This window comes from Mobula hypostoma, chromosome 21 (genome assembly GCF_963921235.1).
Source record: "Mobula hypostoma chromosome 21, sMobHyp1.1, whole genome shotgun sequence".
In the NCBI taxonomy this organism is placed as follows: domain Eukaryota; kingdom Metazoa; phylum Chordata; class Chondrichthyes; order Myliobatiformes; family Myliobatidae; genus Mobula; species Mobula hypostoma.
This window is the reverse complement of record NC_086117.1, coordinates 58,836,737-58,858,975: the sequence shown is the minus strand read 5'-3', so window position 1 is coordinate 58,858,975 and position 22,239 is coordinate 58,836,737. Positions and strand designations below refer to the sequence as shown.

The following is a 22,239-nucleotide window of genomic DNA, read 5'->3' as shown; positions in this document are numbered from 1 at the left end:
AGTATAGTTGTGGGGAACTGAAGGTAGAACAAAGCTCATTCCAGGCTGTCGAGTTCCCATGATCAAATACCATCATAACAAATTGAAGAGTGCCACAACGTATTAGTACTGAACATTTGGGTCAGAGAATGTGTGGAGTTCACGGGGCCCATGCACTATTAAAAATCAACTCAGAATATATGGAAAAATTAGATCTGAAATATTTTACCTGAAGTGCCCATGAAATCTGTTTATCTGATGTGAGTGACAATTTCACTAATAGTCAAAGTCCAAATACACTTATGACACAGGACAACAATTTTTTTTGAAATTGTTGCTTCCTGAGAATTTTTTTTGTTTATGATTGACAGCTTAAAGCGGAACACAAATGTAATTTCAAACTACTTGTATCACGTAGGAATTTGAGACACAAAAAATTAACTTTTATTGAATGTAATGTGTTTTTTTAGATTTTAGATTATGAGGACACTCAGTCCTCGTTTTTTGTCATTTAGAAATGCATGCATTAAAAAATGATACAATGTTCCTCCAGTATGATATCACAGAAACACAAGACAGACCAAGACTAAAACTGACAAAAACCACATAATTGTATCATATAGTTACAACAGTGCAAAGCAATACTGTAATTTGATAAGAGCAGACCATGGGCACGGTAAAAAAAAAGTCTCAAAGTCCCGATAGCCCCATCATCTCACACAGACAGTAGAAGGAAGAAACTCTCCCTGCCATGAGCTTCCAGCACCGCAAACCTGCCGATGCAGCATCCTGGAAGCACCCGACCACAGTCCGACTCTTGAGTCCATCCGAAAACTCTAAGCCTCCGTCCAGCCCTCTGACACCGAGCACCGAGCACCATCTCTGCCGAGCGCTTTGACCCTGCCCCGGCCGCCGAGCAACAAGCAAAGCCGAGGATTTGGGGCCTTCCCCTCCGGAGATTCTGGATCACACAGTAGTGGCGGCAGCAAAACAGGCATTTCAGAAGTTTCACCAGATGTTCCTCCGTGCTCTCACGTCTGCCTCCATCAAATCAGAATTGTGTATAGCATCCTACTTGACAGATAAGAGATATCATCACCGGAGAGGCCACGCGCGCTGTGTCGTGCCGCCATCTTCTCCTCCATAATGCTGCTGATGCTTTGCAATAGTTCAACTAAGCTAAAAATGTTTTGTTGATGATTTGTGTTTGTTCTCAGAGCCTGAAGCTGCTCGCTTAAGTGTCCAACAATAATCAGCCAGCACTGATGGATTCCAGTTGCCCTGATACAGTTTCTCTATGACCACAATGTCCTGGCGAAATCTTTCACCGTGCTCATCACCGACAGCGCCAGGATTGGCAGGGAAGAAGTCTAAATGGGAATGCAGAAAATGAATCTTTAGTGACACGTTGCACTTCATGGTTTTGTATGTTTGAAGCATGTTGTCAACCAGCTGCACACAGTTGGTGCTCTGTAGTTGCCAACAAAATTTTCAACAACAACCTTGAATGCCTTGCATGCAATTTTCTCCAGTCCCACTAGAAGTTCTTCAAATTGCTTGTCATTGATGACCTGTTTGATTTGTGGACCAACAAAAGTGCCTTCCTTAATCTTGGCATCAGTTATTCTGACATGAATTATGAGTTGAAACAACAGATATAGGCCATTTTTTAAAATTGTGTGATAGGGAAATTTCATGGCAGTTTTCATGATCAGCAGCCCAAAATCCATAAGGTACACCTAAAAATTATTCAGGAAGCAAAATCTTTGCTGTGCACTGTTATCAAAGTAATCATTAGTCAAAAGGAGGAATTCCACCAATCACAGCAAATTGAATTTCAAGCCTTAAGCTTTTAAAATTATTTTTCAAAAAATTTGGAAGTTCTAAGTAAACTTATTATCAAAGTGAATATGTGTCACTGTGTACTACCATGAGGTTCATTTTCTTGTGGGCATTCACAGTAGATACAAAAAATTCAGAATCAGGTTTAATATCACTGGCATATATCATGAAATTTGTTATGCAGCAGCCATCGATTGCAATATATAATAATAAAAATTGTAAATTGCAGTAAATATATACATATAGATTGATAGATATATAAATTATAAAGTTATAAAGTTAAATTAAGTAGCACAAAAAGAGAAAATTTAAAAAATAGGTAATGTTCAGGGGTTCTGTGCCAATTCAGAAACTCAAAGAAACACGGCAGAATCAATGAAAAACTGCACACAAAGGACAAACAGCCAATGTGCAAAATGTAACAAGTTGTGTAAATACACAAAGAAAATACAAAATAATAAATAAATAAATTGACTTTTGAGAATATTAGTTTAGAGTCCTTGAAACTAAGTCCATAGGTTGTGGAATTAGTTTAGTATTGGGGTGAGTGAAGTTATCCACTTATGGTGGAAGGGTAATAACTGTTCCTGAACCTAGTGGTGTGAAACCTAAGACTCCTGTACCTCCTTCCTGATAACAGCAGTGAGAAGAGAAGAATACTGTTTTATATGAAGCCAAAAACTGAAACAGTGCTGATAAATTTACCAATTGTCGCCTTTGGTAAAAGCAACACATTGAGTACATCTACTTGAAGCACTGACACAGGAAAGCAGCATCCATCATCAGGAACCCCCACCAGGAAGGACATGCTCTCTTCTTGCTGCTGCCGCCAGGTAGGAGGTACAGGAGCCTCAGGACTCACACCACCTTATTCAGGAACACCATCAGGCTTTTGAACCAAAGGGGATAACTTCACTTGCTCCATCATTGAAATGTTCCCACAAACTACAAACTATGAAGATATATTTATTATTATTATATCTTTCTTTTTGTATTTACACAATGTGCTGTCTTCTGCACCACGAACTACGAAAATATATTTATTATTATTATTATCTTTCTTTTTGTATTTATGTTGTCTTCTGCACTCTGGGTGAATGCCCAAGTTGAGCAGTCTTTCATTGATTCTGTTATGGTTATTAATTCTATAGATTTATTGAGTATGCCTGCAAAACAATGAATTTTGGGGTTGTGTATGGTGACATATATGAACTTCGATAATAAATTTACTTTGAATTTTGAACTTTATGTTTGGTTCAGAGATTATTTTGAATTGAAGTTGAGAAAAATTACAAATTTTAATGTTGCTTGCTGATTCTAGTCATTACAGAGTGAAATAAATTGCTTTTTAAAGCTTTCCTTGACCTACATAAAAAAAAAAGCATGGCTGTCATGTGTGTAGCAGGTCTTTTCTTCATTCCTGTTGTGGGTCTTACAGGATTCCACATGGTTTTAGTTGCGAGAGGGAGGACAACGAATGAACAGGTATGGTGATTAGACACTGTATGTATAATAGAGTATACATGTCACTTTTGTTTTGTTCACTGGGTACAATTAACAATGTATGGATCCAAAATAAAATTCCTATGAACACCTGTAATATTTAATTTTCTCATTGCCACCCAGGCTCGACAGTACTGGACCAGTGAATTAACTGTATACTAAATCCACATTGTACCTCACACAGGTAACAGGCAAATTTCGAGGTGGTGTAAACCCATTCACCCGTGGATGCTGTGGTAATGTGGAATACGTACTTTGTAGTCCTTTAGCTCCCAGGTAAGTTTTCTGTGGCATTTCTTTTGCTCAGATTAATCATTTTTAATGTGACAAATCCAATATCTGGCTTCTATAAATGGCATATTTAATCTTTTTTTATATCCTTTTATAAATTTTAAATGTTTGAAAAATGTGATGCAATAGGAGAAATATCTAAATTAAATTAGTAGGATAGTTCAAAGTAAATTTATTACCACAGTGCCTATATGTCGCTTTGTACTGCCTTGAGATTCATTTTCTTGTGGGCATTCATAGCAAATAGAAAGTGCCACAATACAATCGAAAAACTCCACACGACAGACAACAAGCTGTGCAAATGCAAAAATAAAATAATAAATAAGCAATAAATACCAAAAACACACATTGTAGTCCTTAAAAATGAGTCCATAGGTTGTGGACCAGGCTGGGTCTAAAAGCGTTCACCAGCAACTTTGATGTATGTTGCTTGAATTTCCAGCATCTGCAGAATTCCTGTTGTTTGCGTTAAATCCATAGGTTGTGGAATCAGTTCAGTATTCAAATAAGTGAAGTTAAAGTAAAGGTTTTACAATTACCACCAAGTTTATAATAAGGTTCCTCAACATTAAAGGCTGGCATCTTAAATTATAAAATATCCAACAGTGCTTCAACTTACACCAATTTATAGTTAATCCTGTTAATGTCTGGTTAGGATTCAAAACAAATTACTGTTCTGAATTCCTCACCTTAGACCTTTGCAAATCTGTATGGCTGTGATCATTTATATCTAATGCAGTACTCTCTTTTCCCTTCTGTAAAAAGTCCAATTCAATTCAGATTATTTGAGTTAACTTTAATATAACCATATAATTAATGTTTTATCAAGAAAAGCATTTAATTTGAAGTCTGCTTTTGTTTTGGCCAAGGTATATGAGAGGCATAGAGTAGACAGGGATGATCTTATTCCCAGCGTGGAAATGTCTAATACCAGAGGACGTGTATTGAAGGTGAGAGGGGGAGTAGGTTCAAAGGGGACATGAGGGGTAAGTTTTTTATTCAGAGAGTGGTAGATGCCTGGTCTGGTGGTAGAGGCAAATACATTAGAGGCTTTTAAGAGACATTTAGATAGGCACATGGAAGTGAGGAAGATGGAGGAGTATGAACATGGTGTAGGCAGGAGGGATTATTTTCTGGGTTTTTTAATTTATTTTTTAGCTGATTTGGCATAACATTGCGGGCAGAAGGGCTTATTCCTGTGCGGTACTGTTCTATATTCTATATAAAGGGATTATTGCTTTCTCCGTACTGTTAACAAATGGCTGAAGTTCTAGAAACTTTGCCAATGGGACAAGGCAGTTTAAATGGTTTGGCATGGACTAAATGGGCTGAAGGGCCTGTTCCTGTGCTGTACTTTTCCATGACTCTTATGAGCAGAATATAAACTCTGCTGGAACAGCTGAATAGATCAATCAATATCTGTGGGGGAAGCTGGGGGGGTGGGGGGGAGTGCACGGGGCTGAAGTTCTCCTAGCAGTTTATTTTTGCTCCAGATTCCAGAGCAAGGGCTCCAAACCCCTACCATTAACTGAGGTGTCCGTGGACCCCAGGTTGGGAACCCCTGAGAGTGTCTCCTCAAAATTTCTGAATCAGCTTGCAGTGGGACATCGTTAAGTCCTTTAGTCTGAAACAAACCCATCAATCCAGCAGTTCTATAAGTTGACTTAAAATTCCCTGCTTAGAAGTTGGAAGATGATACTGCTAAAGTACGAAGTGCAAATACATTCATGGACTTTTAAGACTATTTGATTTATCTTTTCTGTATATTGCATAATTTCAAAAGTTCAAAGTATGTTTATTATCGAAGTGCTGAGTGTATACATTATACAGCTTTGAGATTCATCTCCTAACAGGTAGCCACAAAGCCAAGAAACTCAAAAAGACCCATTTAAAAAAAAGAAGAGAAATAAAGCAAATCATACAAACAACAAACGCAAGCAAATAGTGTTCTGAACTCAAGTCCATAAAGTGTTCATCCACAGACCCTTAGCTCAGCACAGAGCTGAGCAACAAGCTGAACCAGCCTGACCTTCGCCTCCAGTCCTGACACTTTGACCTTTTCAGTCTGGCCCAGCGTCCAAACATCGGGGTCTGCCGCTTCAATACACTCTGGGCCTGAACCCCGCCACTTCCTTCAGCCTGTACCCGACCTTTCCAATTCGTCCCGGCTCTTAAGTCAATTGAGCCTTGGGTCTTCCTTGCTCTCGACCATGCCTCGGCTCTTCCTCGTCAAACTGCATCCAAGTCCAAAGGGAAGTTACAGATTATTGCTTGTGATGATTGTTTGCCAGGAGAAGTGTGATTAACAAATTGTTTAGTTGTTTTCCTTGTTTCGTTAGCCACCAGCCAGAAGTTGCTGAGATTCACCAGCACCATGTTAAATCTTCCTTGGGAAGAATTTCTTAATGAAATTTATCCATTGCTATATTTATGATAGTTATTGAACTTTTTGGTTTAAGTTATATAGTTGTTTTCCATCAGTATGTTTCAATAATAGTGATAATGATCTATTGTAATTTGAACTCTTCTCGGCATCATGTAAGTAATTACCCTCAGTACAATTCTATTTCAATCCTGCCTCTAGGTACATAGTTGACTACAAAAAGAAAGAATTGGTCATGGTGAAATCTCCTTTTGTTAGACTTCAGTTGTCTGAGAAACAAATTACACTCAAAATAAACGACAATGGAATTCAGGGCAGTTTGAATAGGACCAAGGTAAGAGACAGAAATTGTGATTTTAAAAAACATTTACATTTGTGTTACTATATCCATTTATTTAAATGATGATCTTTAAAACCTTTTAATACATTTGCACTTTGAGTTGACTGCCTAGGTTTCTAATATCATAACAAAAGAGTGCATTTGAATTTGTGTTTTTTAGTTCTAGATGTTCCCAGCATGTAGACCACATGTAAATCCAAGATTCCCGAGTCTTGTAGGTGGTTATGCAATCAGATTTTTAGGGTTGTAAATTGGTTCATTGCATAAACACAAGAAATTCTGCAGATGCTTGTGGAAATATATCTATAACCCTGAAGTCTTTATGAATTTATAATTTTTGTAAAATCTAATGTGTCAAAATGTGTGATCCCAGAATACTTTGCTGGTTTGCAAGCATGTATGTTTTATGTCAGGTAGTGTTTTGACAACAGAGAAAAACAGAATAGATGGGGGGGGTGTGGCAGGAGAAGTATTAAAAGACAAATGGACTAATTAAAGACAAGTTCAGATGGATACAAATAAGAAAGAAATGCAAATGTAGGAATGACCTCAAAAGCATGAAGCTGATGAATTACTGGGCTCTGTAAATGTATAAAATGGGTTGTTTTGAGCTGTGAGATTGAAGCTATCTACCATAGATTTAGCACATGGAGGTAGACTTTCCCTTGCAAGTAATAAACGTACTTATAATTTGTGTTGCTTTGGTTCATCTCATGCTTGGTACCTCAAGCATTCAGAGGTTGAGAACTTGCGAAATTTATCTGTTTCACCACTGAGGATATTATCCTCGTTTTGTCTTTTCTCAACTCTTTTGGTGAGAAGACAGAAGTTTGTAGCACATTTCTCTAATTTCCTTTGTGTATGTGTTAATATGCGGGTGTCTTAAATCATTTTTATTGATTAAAGTAGACATGATAGTTAAGATCCTGACAAAGGGTCTCGGCCCGAAACGTCAACTGTACTTCTTCCTATAGATGCTGTCTGGCCTGCTGTGTTCCACCAGCATTTTATGTGTGTTGCATGATAGTTAAGAGTTTGGGGATAGGGAGGTGGGAAAATTATAATTAAACAAGCTTGTCCAATTAAAAAGTTTAGTATAGTTATCAAAAGAATCCCATAAGCAAAGGGTGTTTTTTTTTGTTATGTTACCTGTTGCTTAAAGCAGGAATTCTAGCCTGATAAATGAATTTAAATGGGGGTATTAAGTAAAGCATTGTGAGCAGTCTAAACAAATTTTGATCGGTACACAGCCAATTTACATGCTGTCCCATAATGATCATTCTGTTGATCTTTCTTTGATGGCTTTGCACTGACTAGTATGATTTCCTATTGGAGGTTTGTTAATAGTGGACCAAATGCACATTTTCTTCGATCTTTTCACATTTGACTGTGAAAAACTCTCTTCTCTCCTTCATAAAATATACAAAGATTGTCATTTCTGATCTGAATCTGAGATTCAAAGTTACACGTTTTCAATAAAGTGCGTGTAAATATGATACAAAGAGAAATTTCTGATCTTGAAAATCCAGGAGTTAGAATGGTGACTGTGATGTTCCAAAATAAAACTTACCTTTTCTTTTCTGAATCATTCTTTTAGTCCAAAGGAAGTTTGGAGACTTTGGATGTTCAATCAACAGAAGTTGAGCCCCCTCTCCCACCCAAACTATGTCCAAGCAAATATGCAAACCTTAAAAACCAACTCGGTACTTCAGCTAACGAAGGTAATGCACTGAGGTGAAACACAACAAAATAATTCTGATAGAGAACGTACTTAACTAGACTATTATTTTCTTGATGCACAGACCTGTCCTTAAGAAATATTGTTATTTGATTCTGATATGTTTTAAGTGGACAATGCAGAGGGGCTTTCATAAGGATTTTACTTTCTTGAAATCACATACTTTTATTTCTTGCCATCCATGTGATGCAACTTATTTTAATTGTCTGAAAAGCAGAATGCTAGAAACGTTTGAAAAATCAGGTAGCATCTGTAGAGGGGGAAACATAATGCAGAGAAAATAAGCTGTGGAGCCCATTTAGCCTTTTGTGTTCCCTCTATGGTTGTTTACTTCATTTTCTGCTCTAATCTCATATTTCTTGATTCACTTACGGTAAGATTGATAAGATTAGTTTTGATTTGTCACATGTACAGTACTGTGTAAAAGTCTTAGTCACATATATTGTATATAGCTAGGGAGCCGAAGACTTTTGCACAGTACTGTCTTTGTCAACGTAGAGCGGAGAGCATGCCTTATAAATCTGGCCGGAGCAAAGGATATTGGGAATGACAAGGGTGGAGCACTGCGGGAGGGGTGTGGGTCAGGTGGCAGAGAAGGAATGCCAGGGCAGGGGAGGGAGTGGTTTTGGTGCAGACTCACCCTGCCCTGAGACACCAGGCAAGGTTATATGATTCCAAACAATTGGTATATTGATCATTACAGAATGTCTTTCTGGTGCTTCCCGCTCCCTCCCCTCTCCCTTCCCCTTTTCCCAACCATGACTCCCCTCTCCCTGTCCCCTTCCCACTCTCAGTCCACAACAGAGACCCATATCAGAATCAGGTTTATCATCACTCACATATGTCATGAAAATTTTTTTTTGTTTGCGGCAGCAGTACAGTGCAATAAAATTGCAACAGTATTGTGCAAAAGTCTTAAACACTCTAGCTCTATATATATATATATGCCTAAGACTTTTGCACAATACTGTATATCAAAACATTGGAACATACCATGAAATGCGTCATTTCAACCAATGCCCAGCATAGTCTGAGCATGTTTGGGGACAGTTAGCAAGTGTTGCCATGCTTCCAGTGCCATCATAGTATGCCCACAACTCACTAACCCTAACCTATACATCTTTAGCATGTGGGAAGAAGCTGAAGCATCCAGAGTGAAGAAGTTTATCTTCATATTCCTGTTAAACATTTTACCTTTCACCCTTCTAGTTGTAGTCCCACCCAACCTCAGTGGGAAAAAGACTTTGAGTGGAAAGCAAGAAATTGCTGAGTGAAGTTGTCCCATCAGACAGTTTATCTGGCCCATTTTGATCCTGATAATCAGCTCTAGTTGGAGTGAACTAAGACTTTCAGATGTGTGACACAGTAGACTTGAAAAAGATATTTTTAATTTTCAGCTAAATTTCAAGCATGGGGTAGCGGTATAAACAAGACTGGTTCAAGATGCTGGGAAATGATATTTGTTGTTCTGAATAGGGGTGACTGGTGAAATGCTTCATGGTGAAGTATTCTATTGAGAGAGATCCTGATCCATGAAAGTGTAGCTAGAAGGAAGTTAGAATAAAACCATGATTGAAATTCAACTGTTGTGAAATGTATTTTAGATTATATAAAATAAAAGTGATTAATTATAATAAAAACCAGTTTACACAGGATAAAAGTATTTCTGCCAAGTTCGGAGTGGCGGGGTGGAGAAACGTCTCTGCCATAGGAGATGTAGGCACTCCTTCCTTCCATGATCCTGCAGGTCACCCTTGGATAAGGTGTAGCACTTGATTAGCCCCAAGATCAGGATCACGTGCATGGCCGTCTGAGCAGCTGGTGTATATCACAAATCCTGATTATGTGACCATTGATGCCAGGCAGATAATCTCTGAGGAGTATTGGTAATGTCTGTGGGATTGCCCATCTTGTTAAGACACTGCCCAGTAGAAGGCAATGGCAAACCACTTCTGTAGGAAAATTTGCCAAGAACAATCACGGACATGTAGATCAGGTTCGCCCATGTCATACAACACGGCACATAATGATTATGACCAAGTTCGTCTAGCCTTGGCATCTGGTACATTGTTCTAATGGCTATAATAGTTTTGCAGGACGATTCACCAATGTACCTTACGTGAGTTATAATTAAAGCTCTGCTTCCAATTTGAAAATTTTTATTTATTATCTCCTCTTCTCCATTTCTTATCTGTCCCCACAAGGAAATGATTACTGATATCTTGGATAGTTCCATAGTTAGCATGGTAGCGTAGTGGTTAGCACAACGCTTTACGGTACCAGTGACCACTGCTGTCTGTAAAGAGTTTGTACGTTTTCCTCGTGACCACTAGGTGCTCTGGGTGCTGCTGTTTCCTCCCACAATCCAAAAACATACTGGTTAGTAGATTAATTGGTCATTGTAAATTGTCCCATGATTAGGCTGGGGTTTGCTGGGTGGTGCAGCTCGAAGGGCTGGAAGGGCCTATTCTGTACTGTACCTCAATAAATTTTAAAAAATAACTACATGAATTGCTATTTTACTCATTGGACATTCTTCAGCAAGTCCGAAGAGTGAATGTTAGGTAGAGCATAAGGAATTCATTGAAGCCAAACCTGTTCAACTTATATGTGAAAATCTACACATGATCACCAGCTGTTGATCATGACCAGGAATCCTGGTTGATTGTTCTCTGTCCCTCAGAACAGTGGTCAGAATCATAATCAGGTTTAATATCACCAGCATGTGTCATGAAATTTGTTGTCTTTGCAGCAGCAGTACAATGCAATACATAACAACAAAAAATGTGAATTACAGTAAGTATATACATTAAATAATTAAATTAAACAGGTAATGCAAAAATAGAAATAAAAAAGCAGTGAGGTAGTGTTCATGGGTTCAATGTCCATTCAGAAATCGATGGCAGAGGGGAAGAAGCTGTTCCTGAATCATTGAAGGAGTGTACCTCCTCCCTGATGGTAGCAATGAGAAGAGGGCATGACCTGGTTGATGGGGGTCCTTATTGATGGATGCACCTTTTTTGAGGCACTGCTCCTTGAAGATGTCCTGGATACTGCGGAGGCTGGTGCCCATGATGGACCTGACTCTCTGCAGCTTACTTTGATCCTGTGCAGCAGCCCCACACCCCCATTCCAGATGGTGATGCATCCAGTTAGAATGCTCTCCATGGTACATCTGTAGAAAATTGTGAGTGTCATACCAAATCTCCTCAAACTCCCGATGAAATACAGCAGCTGCCCATAATAAACCATAAGGATTACGTCATGACCCTGACTGAAATCATGTAGCCTAACTTCAATCCTGATGTACTCAACCTTGCTGCAAATTATGAATTCTCTGCCATAGGTGGCTGCTGCGGCCAAGTCTTTACATATATTTAAGGCAGAGGTTGATAGATTCTTCACTAGTCAGGGCATGAAGGATGCAGGGAGAAGGCAGGAGATTAGGGCTGAGAGGGAAAATGGATCAGCTATGATGAAATAGCAGAGCAGACTCGATGGGCCAAATGGCCTCATTCTGCTCCAATATCTGATGGTCTTAAGGTCTTATAATAAGTGTATTCTTCCATTCCAGTCGTATACTTTTAAAGTTTTAGAGTGCTTGAAGTAGGGTTAACTAAGTGTGTTTATTTTAAAACAATCGTGGTGAAAAGATTTACAGAAAAGGGAAGTCCACTTAAGTGTCTTTGTGCTGATGACGTGTTTGTAATTATCCGTAGACAATCTTACTTACTGTAAGTGTAAAAATGTTTATGCGGAAAGCTGAATCCATTGTGAAACATCTTACAGTTCAATTTACATAATAAACTCTTCGAATACTGAATTTTTACACACTATGAAAATGTTAACTTGCTGGGAGCAATAAATAATGTACTCAACTAGAGGCCTTTGTGGTGTAATATAGAAAAAAATTACAGACTGGCTAATATACCTTTACATTGGTGAAAATTTTCAATTGCTTGGTTACTTATTTACATTCTCTTAAACAAAACATAAATGATACCTCAGTATACAAAGGGTTTATTATTGTCTACCAATTTCCTCAGTACACTCCACCCTCATTATATTCCGATCTGTCATAAAGTTACGGCAGTTTTGCCTTCAATTTTCATGTTTATGCTCGGATTGGGATCAAAATGGGAGTTAAAATGCACATCTGGTTCGAAGGTGCTTAAACTCCTCAAGACTTTATAATAAGGATGGTGTGAATCCTAGATTCCTCGGCCGTTCCCGTTCCCCTCCTGTTTTTTTCAGTAGTTAGAGTGTACCTTTGTGTCTGAGTGTACTGCTGCCTGTACTACATTGTCATTGTCTTATTACAGATAGTGATCTCTCATCCAAGCCCATCAACCCACCCACTCCTGCCATGTTTAAGTATCGACCAGCACTCAGCAGTTCAGGTGCAAACCCCAAAGTTCTCTACCATGCTGCTAGTGAGAAGGTGAGGAAATGTAGGAATCGGTGCTAGACAAATAATCCTTGGTTATTGCTTTTTGTTGGGGCATTGTAGGTAACTTTGGTTAGGATGGAAAGACTTGAGTGGAGATGTAACTACAGTACTGTGTAAAAGTCTTAGGCACCCTAGATTTTTTATATGGTTAGATGGTATGGCCTTCAGAGCTTTGATCTCTACAACATAGAAGCTGTCTGAGATTACTTGGAGAGATAGAAGCAAGCGAGACAGCCAAAGTCTGAAGAAGAACTGTGGCAAGTTCTCCATGATGCTTGGAACAACCAGTCAGCTGATTTTCTTACAAAACTGCACGACCGTGTACCTAAGAGAATTGATGCAGTTTTAAAGGCAAACAGTGGCCACACCAAATATTAATTCGATTTAGTTTTAAACAGTTTACTGGTCTTTATAGTATTTAGAAACTTTGCATTTCATTATTTTTAAAAGCATCTTCATTTTACAGTATTTTTTTTACATGTGCCTAGGCCTTTTGCACCGTACTGTAAAAATTCTGAAGGAATACATCCATCACCCTCTACAAGCCATTACATTACTTCTCTGTGGAATGTCAAGAAGATTACCATTTATAGTTTTTAACAACTGATCTTTGATTGTTATAGCATGTGTATGTCATATTTAGATGAAGTAACTAAGTGAACCAGAGGGAACCATATTCTGTTTGCTCTCAAATTTCTTCTGACACTGAGTGTTTGAAAATATTTCAGAACTAGGGATATTTCTGTAACTGGACTCGATTCAGAATGTTCAGATATTCTTTTCAAAGAAAACTTGGTTCATCTTATAAGAGTATCATGTTGATTCAGTAATTTCACACGTTACATATGCGGATCATGCAGAATAAATGTCAATTAACACGTTGATGAAGGGAAAATATTGGAAAGAAGGAATCATTCAGTTGTTGCTGTTAATGGGGGGAGGGGACAAATTACCATAAAATATGGTGCACTAATTTGATCTTGAAGTGGAATTTTGGCGTAGATCGATTCTTGCTGAGCTTTTAAAGGTTCATTTATTATCAAAGTATGTATGCACTCTGCAACTCTGAGATTCATCTTCTCCAGATAGCCACAAAACACAGAAAACCATGGTAGTCATTCAAAGAGAAACATCAAACCCACCCCCTTGCACAAAAAAAAGGCAACACAATCATCAACTCCGAAACCCCCACACCTGCACAAAAAACTAACAAAACAACAAGAACATCAACCTCAAAACCCCCTCCTCATACAAAAAAAGAGAGAAAGGTTGGGCAAAAACACAGAATATAAAAGCCATAATAATATATAAGTCCACAGTCCATTGTCCAATCCATAAATACAGAACCTCAGTAATATCCCCCAACGTCATAAAAAGAGAGAAATGCTACTTGAATGTAGGGGCCTACCCTCCTGGCACAGCTGCCACACAGACTCCTGCTCTGGCAACAGTCTTGGTATCAAATATTATCTGTCTTGAAATGACCAGGCCCCTCAAAAAAAACCTTGACTAATATTCCGATGATTGGACAGAATGGCAACTTTCAATATTTCTGTGAAAGATAAGACAATATTGCAGTGTGGTCCATCTTTGGATAATGCTTGATTGCATTGGTGTTACATGCACAACCCTGCATATTGAATCAGACAACAGAGGCACATCCAACCAAAGTTCAAAGTAAATTCATTATCAAAATATATATACATTTGCAAGAAAAAGTTTGTGAACTCTTTGCATTTACCTGGTTTTCTGCATTAATTACTCAAAATGTGGTCTGATAGTCATCAAAGTTACAATAATAGACAAACACAATCTGCCTAAACTAATATCACACAAACAATTGTACTTCTTGTCAACACCATTTAAACAATCACAGTTTGGGTTCAAAAGGTGAACCTCTGGGGTAATGACTTCTGCAAAAGCTATTTGGAGTCAAGTGTTGCAGTCAATGAGATGAGATCAGAGGTGCGGGTTGTAGAGGTGCCCTGCCCTATAAAAAAGACACACAAAGTCAGGTTACCGACAGAGCCCGTTCTTCTCAAGAAAGATCTGTTTATGTGCACCATGCCCCCATCGAAACAACTTTCAGAGGACCTTAGAAGAAGAATTGTAGAGATGCATGATGCTGGAAAAGGCTGAAGCATTTCTAAAGACCTGACTGTTCAGTCCACAGTAAGAGAAGTTGTCTCCAAATGGAGTAAATTCAGTACTGTTACTACTCTCCCTAGGATCGGGTGTCGTGCAGAGACCTCACCAAAAACACAATGTGCAGTGCTGAAGGAGGTGAAAAAGAACCCCTAAAGGTAACAGCAGAAGACTTGCAGAAGTCTCTAGAACTTGCTAAAATTTCAGTTCATGTGTCCACTATGAGAAAAGCACTCAACAAGAATCGTGTTCATGGAGGAACACCATGGAGGAAACCACTGCTCTCCAACAAAAAAACACTGCTGCACGTCCAAGTTTGCAAAAGACCACCTGGATGTTCTACAGTGCTTCTGGTACAATGTTCTGCAGACGAATGAAACAAAAGTTGAACTTTTTACCAGAAATGTTCATTGCTATGCTTGGAGGGAAAGAGGCTCTGCACACCAACACCAAAACCTCATCTCAGCTGTGAAGAATAGTGGAAGGAGCATCATGGTTTGGGGCTGCTTTGCTGCCTCAGGGCCTGGACAACTTGCAGTCGTTGAGGGAACAATGAATTCAAATTGTAACAGGACATCTTACTGGAGAATGTCAGAGTAGCAGTCCGTCACCTGAAGTTTAATAGAAGTTGGATAATGCAGCAAGACAAAGATCCAAAAGACTAGTAGATTAACAACAGAACAGTACAAAAAGAAGAAAATTTTAGTTTTGGAATGGCCAACTCAGAGTGCAGATCTTAACCCAATTGAGATGCTGTGGCATGACCAGAAGAGGGCTGTTCATGCAATGTATCCCAGAAACATTGATGAACTGAAACAGTTTTGTGTGGAGGAATAATGTAAAATTCCTCCTCGCCATTGTACAACTCTGATCAGCAGCTACAGGAAACGTTTGGTGGAGGTTATTGCTGCTAAAAGAGGTTTTACCAGTTATTAAATACAAGGGCTCACATACTATTTCCAGCCTGGACTGTGAATGATTAAACAAAGTGTTCAATAAAGACCTGAAAAGTATAATTATTTGTGTGTTATTAGTTTAGGCAGATTGTGTTTGTCTATTATTGTGTCTTAGTTGAAGATCAGACCATATTTTATGAGTAATTAATGCAGAAAACCGAGTAATTGCAAAAAGTTTATAAACTTTTTCTTGCAGCTGTATGTCACCATATACAACCTTGAGATTCGTTCTCTTGTGGGCATCCTCAATAAATCTATGGAATAATAACCGTAACAGAATCAGAATCAGAATCAAGTTTAGTATCACCTGTTAACTTTGCGGCAGCAGTACTATGCAATACATAATAGTAGAAAATAAAACATGAATTACAATAAGTAGACATGAATCATTGAGTGTGAAGCATGGGCATTCAATTGCAGAAGACAATAAACTGTGCAAGTACAAAAAGAAAAGTAATAATAATCAATATGAACACATGGAAGTCTTGAGCGACACACACAAAATGCTGGGGGAGCTCAGTAAGTCCGGCAGCATCTATGGAAGGGAATAACCAGTTAATACTTTTAACCGATACCCTTCTTCGACTGTTTATTCCCCTCCATAGGTGCTGCCTGACTTGCTGAGTTCTTCCAGTGTTTTGTGTTGTTGTAATTAATATAACTGCATTTGTGTTGTGATTTTGCTATAAAGCAAGAGACATCATCAGAGAGAGCAATATTTTAGTCACATGACAGTCTTGAGTCACGTGACAGTCCATTTGCTAAATTTAAATGATTCTGTATCGCCTTTATGTGAAAAGATGAAAGACAGGTTAATGGAATGAGCCCTTCAACACAACACGTTCATGCCTACCATTGCTATGTGAACAAAGTCACTGCAGAGATACTGAAGCCAGTGGGTGTAGAAGTATTTCATTCAACAAAAATGAACATCAGACACCGTATTGAGACATTCTTAGACGAAGAGGCCTGCCAACCCAATATTAATGACATTTTTGTATGCTAAAAATCAAAGGTAACAGCAGCTTCCTTGAATTACATATAGTTTTCAGATGCCTCCTTCTTCACACCCACACTCCAGACACCCAAAATGAATATTAATCCTCCACTGACTCTAGGCTGCATTTATGCATATGCAGGCATCTGAGGTCTAATAGTTTAGAGCTGCATTTTTAATTCAATCTACATCCACATTCAAATCTGAAGATTGGTTACTGGTGAAATTAATGTGGGCTGTATACCCTAACTCCACAATACCCCCTAACAGCTACCATCAACAGCCATCACATTTTTATTCTTCCCTCATTCCCATGAACTCCTGCCAAATACCACCACTTATCTACACACTAGTGGCAATTTACAGTAGTTAATCAACCCACCAACCCGCAGGTCTGAGGGGTGTGGAAGGAAACCCACACAATCACAAGACTAAGGTGCAAGTTCCACACAAACAGCAACAAAAGTCACAATCAAACCCAGACCACAAGCTTTGGGGTCCAGCTCTGTGAGCCAAGCTACAAGACACATATATATCTTCAATGCTTTTCATGACCTCAGGCTACTCTGAAGCAGTCTTAAAGTCAATCAGAGTCAGAATTAGGTTTAATATCACTGGCATGTGTCATGAAATTTGTTGTCTTTGTGGCAGCAGCACAATGCAATACCTAGTAATAGAAAAAAGTGAATTATAGTAAAAATATATATACGTTAAATTAAGTAGTGCAAAAATAGAAATAAAAAAGTATTGAAGTAGTGTTCATGGGTTCAACGTCCATTCAGAAATCTGATGGAAGAGGGGAAGAAGATGTTCCTGAATAGTTGAGTGTGTGTCTTCAGGCTTCTGTACCTCCTTCCTGATGGTAGCAATGAGAAGAGGGCATGTCCTGGGTGATGGGGGTCCTTAATGATGGACACCACCTTTTTGAGGCATGGCTCCTTAAAGATACACCATGGATACCATGGAGACTAGTGCCCATGCTGGGGCTGACTGAGTTCACAACCCTCTGCAGCTTACTTTAATCCTGTGCAGTAGTTCCCAGCCCCCTCCCCATACCAGATGGTGAGGCAGCTAGTTAGAATGCTCTCTACGATCTAAGTGTGGAAATTTGCAATCTGGAATCTGAACTGAACTACTGCATTGGAGAAAGTGGAGAAGCCAATCTGTGTGGCAGAGCAGGCTCACAAACTACAGTGTGATATACTCAGTATGTTTTAAGTGATGCTGATCGAGGGATGAAATGAGCCAGGACAAATGAAGAGCTTTGCTGTTCTTACTCAGAGCTGTACTATTGGATTTTTTCTCTTGAGGGAGAGCTAATAGTGTCTTAGCCTGACATCTCATCTGAAAGCCACACTCCCTCACTGTGATGTTGGGATAGATTTTTGTGCTCAAGGCTCTGATAAGGATTCGAAGCTGCAGTCTTCAACTTCAGAAAGAAAAATAGAGATGAGGAGGAATTTCATTAGCCAGAGGGTGATGAATCTGTGGATTTCATTACCACAGATGGCTGTGAAGGTCAAGCCATTCGCGGAGGCTGATAGGTTCTTGATTAGTCAGAGTGTCAAAGGTTATGGGGAGAAGGCAGGAGAAAGAGGTTGAGAGGGAATAAATCAGCCGTGATCGGATGGTGGTGCAGACTTAATGGGCCAAATGGCCTAATTCTGCTCCTCTGTCTAAAGTGATACCAGTTGATCCACTACTGACATGTTCTTTTTTTGTTCAAATTTACAGTGTAAGTAAACTTACTTGCTGTCTTTAATTTGTGCAGGATCATATAGAATCAATCAACTGAATAAATTAATGTTAGCATTGACTGTGATTATTGACTGATGAAAATTGATCAATTTGGGTAATTGTCAAATCTCTTTTCTTGAAGATTTCCATGCAGGAAGGACGTAACGAGTCACCTTTCATTGAGGAGTGCAGCAGAGCCCATGATTACAGGTCTGAGCCGAACCTTGACATGCCAGACTACCGGTCGCCATCGCTTCACAAGACTTACCAGTCATCACCTTTTCAACTTGACTCACTCTCTAATGGTTCTCGCTCTCTCAGCCTGAAGTCTGCCCACAGGAGAGCAATCGACAAGGTTCAGTTGCACCAAATGAAGTCAGACTGCTCATCCCCCAACCAGTACAAGAATATTTTTGGTCTGAACTCGTTATCCAACAGAAACGGAAGCCTGTCCTACGATAGTTTGCTGAATCCCACCTCCACCCACCCGGGGGTGGAGTCCATGGCACAGGCTGGAATTCCATCTGTTGGGTACCACTCACCATACTTATCAGCCAAAATGTGCCAGATCCGAGGGGCTGATCTCCAGCGTCACACTGGCCATGGTTACAGCCCGATACACAGAGGCTCACCTCCACAGCAACGGGATCCGTCGCCAGTTCGCTATGACAACCTGTCGAAGCAAATCATGGCCTCCATTCAGGAGAGGAAGGCAATGGAAGAGCATGGAAAGCTCAGAGCTTCTCCTGATTCGGTGTTCCTAGACTCAGGGGCGTATGAAGCACCGGTCTCGTACGGCTTGCAACAAATGAACACTTTCTCAGAGGACTCGAGGAGGACAACCACTGGCATGTGTGGTTCTCGAGATAACCTTGTGTCTGCTGCGGCCTGCAGCGTGAGGAGCCCTCTGTTGCGTGCCTCTGCCTCCTCCTTGTCGAGGGTAGCAAGGACTTCTACCAGTTCTCTCCACGCAGACATTGCAAACAACAACGTGCAGTCCAACCACACTTTGCAAAGCAGATCTGTTGAGACCTCGTATAGGTCTCCAGGACATCAAATCCCACCCTCCTCATTGATTAGATCCCCTACTTACGGAAGCCAAAAGCCTCTATCCTTTGTCACTGCATTGGAAATGTCGGAAGGAGTTTCTCAGCCTCTGATGACCCCACGGTGGGTAGATTACTTCACTCTGAACCCTTGTAAAGCTGTAAAAATAGGCATTCACAATTCACAATTAGAATCAGAATGAGGTTTAATATCCCTGGCATGTGTTGTGAAATTTGTTAACTTTGCGATAGCAGTAAAGGGTGGTACATGATAAGAGTGAAAAAGAAAACTGTGAATTACAGTAAGTATATTAAATAGTTAAATAAGTAGTGACATGAATAGTAAATAATAAAAGCAGTGAGGTGGTGTTCATGGGTTCAATGTCCATTCAGAAATCGGATGGCAGAGGGGAAGAAGCTGTTCCTGAATCGCTGAGTGTGTGTCTTCAGGCTCCTGTACCTCCTTCCTGATGGTAGCAATGAGAAGAGGGCATGTCCTGGGTGACGGGGTCCTTACTCCTGGACACCACCTTGCAGAGGCATCGTTCCTTGAAGATGTCCTGGATACTATGGAGGCTAGAGCCCGTGATGGAGCTGACTGAGTTTACAACTCTCTGCAGCTTACTTTGATCCTGCGCAGTAGCCCCCCACCCCCACCCCCTGCCCCACCAGACCAGATGATGATGCATCAAGTCAGAACTTTTTTTTTACCAGGGTGAAAAGTATTAAGGGTACTTTTGTAAATTCAACTGGGCATCTCGTAGCATGAGTCACAGTTGCATTCCTTCTGTGACTTTTACATCCGACACACATGGGAACATTCTCAGAATCAGACTGATTTTAAATTTCCTTATCCAGAGGATGATGAATCTGTGGAATTGATTGCCACAGATGGCTGTGGAGCCAAGTCATTGGATGTACTTATATATTGAGTGTAGGTACTGTATGCAAGTCATTAGGCACCATAGTAACGTAGTGGTTAGTGTGACACTACTGCAGCTTGGGGCTTCAGGGTTCGGAGCTCAGTTCTGACACTGTCTGTATGTTCCTCCAGGTGCTCCATTTTCCTTCCACATTCCAAAGACATACCGATTAATAGGTTAACTTGTTACTGTAAATTGTCCCTTGATTAGGCTGCTGTTAAATCAGGGGTTGCTGGGCAGTGAGGCTCAAAGGGGCGGAAGAGATTATTCCACACAGTATATCTAAATAATTAAAATTAAATATTTAACACTGACGTTCAGAGTTTCTTGATTTGGAAGGGCATCAAAGTTTAGAGGGTGGAAGGAGAATGGGGATGAGAGAGATAATAAATCAGCCAAGATGAAATGCTGAAGCAGACGATAGACCAAATGTGCTCCTGTAGCCTTCATTATTACTGACACATGTCATGAACTTTGTTTACTGGCAACAGTACAAGTGCAAGACATAAAACTTACTATAGGAAAGCACTCAGAAATAGCTTCTACCTAACACAATAAATTGGACTCTTGCCTCACAATCTTCCATTGAACTTGCACCTTATTGTTTACCTGCACTGTGCTTTCTCTGTAGCTGTTACCCACCATTCTCTACCATTATTGTTTGACCTTGTTTTACTTCAATGCATCATGTATTTTATCTAATCAGGTTAGCACAACGCTTTACAATACCAACAACCCGGGTTCAATTCCCATCACACGGTAGTGTAGTGGTCAGCACAACGATTTACAGTACCAGTGATCCAGGTTCAATTCCCATCGCACGGTAGTGTAGTGGTTAACACAACGCTTTACAGTACCAGTGACCTGGGTTCAGTTCCTGCCGCTGTAGGGAGTTTGCATGTTCTCCCTATGACCATGTGGGTTTCCTCCTGATGCTCAAGGTGTTCCAGTTGGTAGGTTAAGTGGTCATTGTAAATTGTCCTGTGATTAGGCTGGGGTTAAACTGGGGAGGTTGCTGTGCAGTGTGGCTTGAAGGGCCAGAATGGCCTGTTCCATGCTCTCATCTCAATAATAATAAAAAGTAGCGTGAACAGTATGCAAGGAAAGCTTTTCACCATATCTCGTTACATGTGGCAATAAACCAATTCCGAAATAAATAGTGCAAAGGAGAAATAACAAGTTAGTGTTCATTGGCCATTCAGAAGAGAAGCCGATCTAAATCATTGAATGTAAGTCATTAAGCTCCTTTACCACCTCCCTGATAGTAGTAACTTGAAGAGGGCCTGGTGCGAATGGCGAGAGTCTTTAATGAGGGATACACCTTCTCAAACGACTGCCTCTTGAAGATGTCCTTGATAACCAGGAAGGTGGTGCCCCTGTGGAACATGATGGAAATGATTCCCTATGCACTATGTTTTAAGAACATAATTGAATTGAATTGACTTTATAATTTACATCCTTCATATACATGAGTAAAAATCTTTACATTACATCTCCATCTAAATGTGCAATTCCTATAATAAATAGTATGTACAACAGGACAGTCAGTATAACATAGAAATACAGTTGTGTCAGCAGTCTGATAGCCTGGTGGAAGAAGCTGCCCAGAGCCTGTTGGTTTTGGTTTTTATGCTGCGGTACCGTTTCCCAGATGGTAACAGCTGCAACAGCTTGTGGTTGGGATGACTCAGGTCCCCAGTGATCTTTCGGACACTTTTTACACACCTGTCTTTGTAAATGTCCTGAATAGTAGTACGTTCACATCTACAGATGCGCTGGACTGTCTGCACCACTCTCTGCAGAGTCCTGCGATTGAGGGAAGTACAGTTCCCATACCAGGCAGTGATGCAGCCAGTCAGGATGCTCTCAATTGTGCCCCTATAGAAAGTTCTTAGAATCTGGGGGCCCA

At 39.9% G+C, this 22,239-nt stretch overlaps 1 protein-coding gene across 2 annotated transcripts in view; it reads left to right on the top strand.

The window, feature by feature from the left end:
- The window catches only part of zdhhc8b (zinc finger DHHC-type palmitoyltransferase 8b), a 283,381-nt gene that overhangs the window by 232,385 nt on the left and 28,757 nt on the right, over nt 1-22,239 (top strand). For both annotated transcript variants that reach the window (XR_010021238.1, XM_063074112.1), the window contains exons 5-10: nt 3,204-3,306; nt 3,509-3,600; nt 6,200-6,332; nt 7,936-8,059; nt 12,399-12,517; nt 18,504-19,531. Coding sequence is in view for 1 of the 2 variants with exons in the window: in XM_063074112.1 (XP_062930182.1) it covers nt 3,204-3,306; nt 3,509-3,600; nt 6,200-6,332; nt 7,936-8,059; nt 12,399-12,517; nt 18,504-19,531 (1,599 nt within the window). In the remaining variant the exon portion in view is untranslated. The remainder of the gene's footprint in view (nt 1-3,203; nt 3,307-3,508; nt 3,601-6,199; nt 6,333-7,935; nt 8,060-12,398; nt 12,518-18,503; nt 19,532-22,239) is intronic.